Below are 9,169 nucleotides of genomic sequence, written 5' to 3'. Positions count from 1 at the left end.
TATCACTAATTGTAGTCTTATCTTCTAATCTCTCCCAAGCAAACACAATTTAAACTCTGTTCCATAGGAGACAATAAATAGCAGATTTTTCACTTTGGTGTATTCCTGTCTTGCCACATTAATATTTAGATAAAATTAATCATTCCATCAATTTGTTAGGTTACATAAAAGTTTGTATTTGGAATACACCAACTTAAAATCCAATTCTAATTCATGTTTTCTTTAAGTAGTATTATCACATGAATGCCACATGGAAGTCATAGTCATGGCCAGTTCCCTTGTGTAGATGGCCTGCCTGCACAAAAAATTAGAGAACTTGACTCTTGGAACACAGTTTGTTGTTAGGAAGAAATGAGGAAAATTAGAAAGCCGAGACAAAATGCAGGATAAAGAAAGAAAAGTCGCTTTACACCCCAAATTTAGAGAGAGTCACTGTTTAGGAAAGGAACAAAATATATGACTGAAGTAACAACTATTTAAATTGCAGATTACCAATAGGAGGGAAGACCATGAAAGTGAAAGCCAAATGTTAACAAGTCTGGCATAAATTAATTAAAATTAGGCTACACACGAAGAGCTACATCAATCCCTTAACCCTTTCACTGTTACAGATGTGCTCGCTGCATTCCATGCTGAGTGTGGCTTTTTGTGATAGTACTGCTCACCAAATGCTGCTACTTGTGCTGAGAGACAGCATTCTGACGACTCTCAAATACATATGATCCATTTTTAAGAAAACTATTTGGTGAAAAAATTTGATTTTCACGCATATTACAGCCCCTTATCTTCGCTCAATAAAAGACTGAATTTCTTTTTGTTATTCATCATAGTTACTGTGCTGCATCAAACTAAGTAAAACACTGCACAAAATTTTAAAGAGTTTGCAGAAATAATGACACACTGCATAAACTTTGCGCGTGGTTGATTTTGCCTTATACTTTGTCATGTACGAAATGTAGACAAGATCTTGCAATTTTATTTGAATTTGAGAGTAAAATGATATCTCATTTCGTTCTCAAGTTATATCTAGCGGACAGCAGCAAGTCCCATTCCCATTTCTGCCTCTGTAGATAAGGAATCATGTGGTTCTAATGTTTTATAAATGGTTCGAGATATCAAAACAAAGTTTTTTGCAAATGACAGCCTGTAACGAGGAACATATTTTGCACAATAAATATTCTAAAACTTTTTTATTCTCCGAGGTATGGCAGTAACTCACTCACAGCAGTGAGAGGTTGGTGGAGTGGGACACAAACACGTTAATAGCACTTCAGGGAAACCCAGGGCTCTTATTTAAACATGTCCTCGAAACCTGGGAAGAGGCAGAGCACCACGACTTAACTCATCCACAGCTGTTAAAGGTGGCCTACAAAAACTGATTGTTGTTGTTGTTGTGGTCTTCAGTCCTGAGACTGGTTTGATGCAGCTCTCCATGCTACTCTATCCTGTGCAAGCTTCTTCATCTCCCAGTACCTACTGCAACCTACATCCTTCTGAATCTGCTTAGTGTATTCATCTCTTGGTCTCCATCTACGATTTTTACCCTCCACGCTGCCCTCCAATGCTAAATTTGTGATCCCTTGATGCCTCAAAACATGTCCTACCAACCGATCCCTTCTTCTAGTCAAGTTGTGCCACAAACTTCTCTTCTCCCCAATCCTATTCAATACCTCCTCATTAGTTACGTGATCTACCCACCTTATCTTCAGCATTCTTCTGTAGCACCACATTTCGAAAGCTTCTATTCTCTTCTTGTCCAAACTGGTTATCGTCCATGTTTCACTTCCATACATGGCTACACTCCATACAAATGCTTTCAGAAACGACTTCCTGACACTTAAATCTGTACTCGATGTTAACAAATTTCTCTTCTTCAGAAACGATTTCCTTGCCATTGCCAGTCTACATTTTATATCCTCTCTACTTCGACCATCATCAGTTATTTTACTCCCTAAACAGCAAAACTCCTTTACTACTTTAAGTGTCTCATTTCCTAATCTAATCCCCTCAGCATCACCCGATTTAATTTGACTACATTCCATTATCCTCGTTTTGCTTTTGTTGATGTTCATCTTATATCCTCCTTTCAAGACACTGTCCATTCCGTTCAACTGCTCTTCCAAGTCTGACAAAATTACAATGTCATCGGCGAACCTCAAAGTTTTTACTTCTTCTCCACGAATTTTAATACCTTCCACGAATTTTAATACCTACTCCGAATTTTTCTTTTGTTTCCTTTACTGCTTGCTCAATATAAAGATTGAATAACATCAGGGAGAGGCTACAACCCTGTCTCACTCCTTTCCCAATCACTGCTTCCCTTTCATGCCCCTCGACTCTTATAACTGCCATCTGGTTTCTGTACAAATTGTAAATAGCCTTTCGCTCCCTGTATTTTACCCCTGCCACCTTCAGAATTTGAAAGAGAGTATTCCAGTTAACATTGTCAAAAGCTTTCTCTAAGTCTACAAACGCTAGAAACGTAGGTTTGCCTTTTCTTAATCTTTCTTCTAAGATAAGTCGTAAGGTTAGTATTGCCTCACGTGTTCCAACATTTCTACGGAATCCAAACTGAAAAAACCGATTATGGCGAATGAATATAAACATTTTGGGAAATGGTATTACTTTTCTTTCACATTTCTGCTTGTGTTTTAAAATTAATCCTCTGCCATGCCAAAATTTCAAATGAAACTTTTATTCTGTCAACAGAAGTAACCATAATTTAATAAACAAAAGATGCCTGATACACAGCTCTGTTCAAGAAGTGTAATTCATATGTGCAATGTACTCAACAGCACAGCGCTGAAGTCACACTGAGAAATATTATGGTATACGCTCCAAACCATTTCATTTGAGATGACTAGGTGGTAAATTTGTGATACAATTAGCAGAAACATGTAACTATAGTTGAAGGGAGTATCTGGGAAAGTTACGTGTAAAACTATTAAAATGAAGAAACTTGTACTTACTGTCTTACATTTTTAATAATATGGCAAATGTAACAATGTTGCAACAGGCATAAAGGTATTCTTTGGGTTCATCATCAGTACTCTAACAACAATGTCATATTTAGTGAGAAAATTTGTTTATAAATAATATACATAACTATCACAAGACATTGCTTTCTCAAATGAGGTACTTTTAAACTATATAAGCCATACAAAGTGGCCATTAGATTACACAGTTTTTATAATGAGAACATAAACTGCAAATCTCTGTATGATGTCAGCTGATTTCAAAATCTTTCACTTTCACACACACCATGGAGTAATCTACAGATCAAAAGAATATTAATGAAAGGGTACCTAGGGTCTCTACAGTACATTTACGGTGGACAACCAAAACGAATGAAACTTTTGTGTCTTTCTTTCCATGCTTTGCAACAGCTTTTAAACACATACTTAAAGGCAGAGAGGTAGGTACTTTCACAACATGTTATCAGTGGCTTTTAAAATGAATCACGGATTTGCGAACTTATCAGTTTCTGACACTGACATAACATTCATTTTGTGCTACAGAGGGAAAGTGATTTTGCCCCTCAAACTGACTCAATCACTTAAAGTTTTCAATCTTTATGATCAATACGACTTACCTCCATACCCCAAAGTCTTGACCAGTTTAAATATAACAGCAGCAACTAACTATTTACTCTTGACTGCATGTTTATAGCCAAAGGGAAGAATAAAACTTGGCACTTGCATCAGAAAAATGTCTGTGTGGTTGTAAACAAAGCTTGTTCTTCAAACAAGTAGTATATTATATTGCTTGCACTGTTAGTAGTAGTGCATCTTGGACAATTTTTATGTTTACTGATCCCTATTAGGCCTTCTATGACATGATCCCAAGAGAATTTTTGAAACAGGTCAGCAAAGGCAGCAAGAACAGCAACATTTTCATGTTGAGTGTCACATGGCAAAAACATGAAATTATGTCAATTAAATAGAAAGGAAACAAATGCACTGTGGCTGCCACAAAAATTACAGATATTTGTGTCAACAGAATAATTCATAAAACATCAACTTCTTCCTACATGCTTTGTGGCTCAGTGTTATGAAAAGGCAACTCAAAATGTGGAAGAAATAAACAGTGTGCTCAAGGTATGCTGCTGAATTATGGCAAAAAAGTACTTCACTATTGCAGTCAGTTGTGAAGATGTCACTCAAAACTACAGAAATGTAAACCATAAATAATTAATATTAATGGGTTATCTTGATCATGTTGACAATGTTAAAGATTACTAAAAACCACCTCAACTGAATTATTACAAATTTATTGTGTAACGACCACTCTTGTTTGATGAACACTTTCAGGTTGCTGAGTAGTGATAAAGTCATGACATAAATGGTCTGGTTGTCGTACATAATGTTACAGACCAAATCAAAAACACTGATCATAAAACATTCTGCCAACCACCTGACTGAAGTATGGTGGGCAGACACGGGATGCTGTGTAAAGTAAACTTGTCACTAAGGGCTGGGACAGTTTATTGTACAAAGCATACCATGTCTGACTGCTGTATTTCCACTGGAAGGTCAGTAGAATGTTTATGATCGGTGTTTTTTGATTTGGTCTTTAACATTACGTATGACAAGCAGACCATTTATGTCATGACTTTAGCACAACTTGTCAATCTGAAGACGTTCAAGGAACAAAACCAGTTGTAACACAATAAATGTTTAACAATACAAGAGGTGATTTTTATTAACAATTAATTAATGTGTCAGTTCAACAAATGAAAATGGCTGATGTTAAGGTCACTAATGAAATTATACACTGCCAGGAGAAATGAACACAATAAATTGTATGCATATATGCCTTTAGCTTACTATCAGAAAATATTTTGAATGGTACACATTAATAACATCACTGAAGTAAGAGGACATTACATTAAGGAAATTTATATTTCAACTAAATGAAATGTTGAGCAAAAATACCTGACACAATATAATATGAATATCAATCACTAACAGAGTATTAAGAAATTGGGGTGAATAGAACCTAAACTAAATAGGTGCAGAGTGACAAGCATTATTCCCCAACTGGCTGTAACTAATCTTGTTTATAAACTGATGTGGATACTTCAACTGCATACAAAACATCTAAAACAGGGCTTGTCAATTATGCACTTGAGCAGCAACTGCTACATCAAAAGGAACAAACTTTACAATACATTACGGGTGAGCAAAACATTCTTATAAAATGTAAAATATGTTTAACAACAAAACAAAGTGAGGGAAGGACCTATGTTGCAATGCGAACAGGGACTAATTTAATTACAATTTCTTAATTTTTTACATTTATTTCTAAAGAATAGGACAATGGGTAATTGGGGGTAAGGGAGAAATCTTTTGATGTGCAGTGGAGTTTATCCAGGTGTGCAAAATCATGACAAAGAAAAAATTAAAACAGGGACAGTGGCAGATTGTAGCTGTAAGATGAATCGTGCCTAGATAATCGGTAAAAGTATGGCATGCAGACAGCATGGGCCAATGTTCAAGTTCTGATTGGCACAAAGCATTAATCTATCATGAAGTTTAAAGAGCTAAAACAACAGGAAAAGGTTAATTATAATGACTGGATACAAATCTGAGCTATTGAATCATTATAAACTTTTACAGAACAATTTAACATACCAAGAAGATGAATATTTATACACTGATGTGTCATTAATGTATATTACAGTTGTAACATGTCTGCTAATGCTGAATGAAGAACTTACCAGATGAAATTATGAACTTCTCATACATAATGCTTCTTCATGATCATTTAATGTCTGCTACTAAGGGACTGCAATGGAACCAAATTATTTTATTGTGACATATGTCTTTATGACACCAGTGATGGGACGGTCTACAAATATGTGATAGGAGAAAGGACTGAAAAGGCTCGGCAAAATCTTGTAGAATTTCTTTTGTTATTGCTAGAGGAACATAATGCCCACAATTTAAATAAATCTACAGTTCCTGGTACTATTTACATATCATGGTAATATAATAAAATCGTTACTCTATACACACCTTCTTCTTCCAAGACATTTTACTAAAAGTTACTTTCCCCCCTTTCATAATAAACATACAAAAGAAAAGAGTGAAGCCTGAAACATAACAGCATAAAAAAGTCAAATTTTTACAGGAAAATTTCATTTCCTTTGTTTTTATTATGGCAGTAAAGATAACAGGGAAATAACAAGATAGAGCAGTTCACCAGTTCCTTGTATTATTTTGTTGCCACTTCTTAATCAGCAGTCTTACACATTTACCAACTTCAAAATAAACACACAATTACAAGGACATCTGTAGCACATTAGTCAACATTTTTAACTACTTCTCTGGTGACTGTGTTCAAATTTTAGTTTTTAAAATAATACAATAGTTTCATTTTTTGCCTCAATTCCAATTTCATTAAATAGACAACAATGATACGGAATCCCAATAAAATGATGTTCACCATTAACCAGTAACAGTTGCATCACAGTCATAAATTGGCATCTTTGCTGAGTTGTGACCATAAAGCCAGATTCTTTTTGTAGCATCCCAAAATATTTAAAAGACATTAAAAACTGTTTCCCAGGTACTCAGTGCAAAGGAATAAATACTAAACTATGGTCCAACATGTGCAATTGAGTTCCTCATTCTTTTACTGAACAAAATAATTACAGAACTGAGTTTGAGATAGTATAAAAGCAATAGTGTTGTCAACTCCACTGCATGTCACAGCCACAACAATAATTAAATTAATTATCTTGGTGCAGGTTTTATTATCACTGCAATAATATCTGATGTATGTATGTACATATAGTTAAATTGAATTACACTTGCTTATTCTTATTCTGTGAAACAACATAAATATACAGTGGTAAACAGTGCACAAACAGAAGTATCACATGCATAAATATACACAGTATCTATGACAGTAATTGACAAAACTCTAATTAATGGAATGGTTTCTCACACATATTAAAAGTATTAACACTAATAAAAATAAATTACTTTATATCAGTGAACTAAATAGTATTCAACAAATATACATCACAAGCAGACAACAAGTTATCTGTTTCTCTCAATATTGACCAAAACCTCTGCAGGTCAATACATAAGGTAGATTTCGAGTCTTCAAGCTTAATATTATTTGGCATCTACATAATATTTTCCCTTGAAATGTAATCTCTGCTTTGAAGAGGTAAAGGCTGCGGGTCTCCCACAAATGGTGCAGAGTTTCACACAAAAAATTTGTTTAACTTCTACAGCAACGTACTTGTATGTTTATACATCTATATGTTTATAAAAAGACTTGCAGCTTATATTCATAGCATATTGATGTACAGGTAAGTCTACAATGAAGAAAAGGAAACAAAGCAAGTGATGAGATACTCTCACTTGCCAGAAGCACCACCAAAATTTGGAGCAGCAGAATGTAATGGCGTGCTTGGAGGAACCAGATCCATAGTTTTACACACCCATCCAGCAATGTCAACATTCTCTGATTCAGCCTTACGAATCCATTCATGGTTCTGTGGAAAAAGACAAGGGTACACAATTACTTGGACTTAAAAAAAAATTACATTGTTACACCAAGTGCAAATACAACAATGCGTATCACACAACGGAATGCTGTCCGGTGGCACTGTGGGCATGTGATATGGTAAGGAATAAACAAGTGGAACAGAGGCAAATAGGGAATCATCCTAGTGACAAAATCAATATAGGTTGACTTGAGCGACTGTGACAAAGGGCAGATTGTTACGGCCCAGTGCTTGGGAACAAGCATCTTGCAAGAGCAACAAAGCTGGTCAGCTGCTCACACGATACTGCTGCAACATCTATGGAAAGTATATGAAAGACAGTGAAACCTCAAGTAGGCTCAAAGTTGTTGAACACCGATGCCTCTAATATCTTGCCCACCCTGTAAAACAGGATAAGCAGTGATCCGTGGCAGATCTGCTGACAGTACAGAGCTGGTGGAGGCACAAGTGTTTCAGAGCACACAGTTAAGTGCACACTGTCCAACATGGGGCTCTGATGGAGATGACCCTACATGATCCTGCACTGATCCAATGACATCCTCAATTATATTGGCATAGGATCACAGAGATTGAATAGTGTATCAACAAAAATGTGTCAACTGGTTGGATGAATCACATTTTTAGTTCAAATAGCTCAATGCTCATAACACACACTTTATCACAGAGACAGGCCAATGGGGTGGGGTGGGTGGTGGGAGGGGTATCATGCATTTGAGGTAGTGATTATAATGTTTGTGCTCATCAATGAAACAGGTAACAGCAGCAACTGCACTCATTTCATAATGAGGTAGGATTTTTTCACAACAAATTTCGCTACACTTTTAGAGAAAGCTAGAGGAGAGATGGATTTCAAATATGGACAGTTAATTTTTCAGGCAACACAAATCAATATAAATATTCTAACATGCAAGTAAGACCATGTGGAAAACATGTAATTTTGCACAAATAACTGTCTCCAACAACAAATAAAGCCCCAAGCAGGAAGGAAATTACCAAAATGATACCTCAAAGGAAGAAATATGGCCACACAATCTGTTTTCTTACAGAATTATTTTCTGGATTAACATGACTAAGGTTCATATACAGTATTTACTCAACAAAAGTGAGCAAAAAGACTACTGTGGAAAAAAAAGCCCTTGATCTTCAAAGATCTTTGAATTATCTCATTTCTCAGTACTCTTCAAGGATATTTGTGGCTAATAATAAAAATAGTACACAAGAGAAAACAGAATTCCTTGAAGACTGCCTCACAGTATAGGGTTAATAATGGTGATATTTCTTCTAGTGAAAAGGTCTTCAAGAAGATGTCTGCAGACGTAAGAGAAGGAATTATGGATATTTGCTCATTAAAATGAAAAGAAAAAGTTTTGCTAACCATTTATACACATTAACTGACCATTATGTTGCAGATGTAAAAAAAAAAAAACATTATTAACAAGGCAATTACGTTAAGCGTAAAGAACTAATTCTTCTTATTATTTGACAATTGTGAACCCACTGAGATAAATGTTTCACAGAAGCGCATGCACACACAGACACCAAAACTTCTTTACGTGTCACTCCTTAAAAGATTAGCTGAAAATATAGAAAGGTACACCAAAAACTGGTGAAGACCATGGCAAATATATGTATGTGGCTGGCTGACCA

At 35.5% G+C, this 9,169-nt stretch overlaps 1 protein-coding gene across 2 annotated transcripts in view; it reads right to left on the bottom strand.

Moving 5' to 3' along the window:
* Positions 1–2,997: 2,997 nt before the first annotated feature.
* LOC124804772 (dual specificity mitogen-activated protein kinase kinase dSOR1) overlaps positions 2,998–9,169 on the bottom strand; it is a 77,392-nt gene continuing 71,220 nt past the window's right edge. For both annotated transcript variants that reach the window (XM_047265092.1, XM_047265093.1), the window contains one exon: positions 2,998–7,510. In XM_047265092.1, the coding sequence (XP_047121048.1) occupies positions 7,373–7,510 (138 nt within the window). In that variant the 3' untranslated portion in view covers positions 2,998–7,372. The remainder of the gene's footprint in view (positions 7,511–9,169) is intronic.

This window comes from Schistocerca piceifrons, chromosome 7 (genome assembly GCF_021461385.2).
Source record: "Schistocerca piceifrons isolate TAMUIC-IGC-003096 chromosome 7, iqSchPice1.1, whole genome shotgun sequence".
Classification (NCBI taxonomy): domain Eukaryota; kingdom Metazoa; phylum Arthropoda; class Insecta; order Orthoptera; family Acrididae; genus Schistocerca; species Schistocerca piceifrons.
The sequence above is the reverse complement of the archived record's forward strand: the minus strand, read 5'-3'. Positions and strand labels throughout refer to the sequence as shown.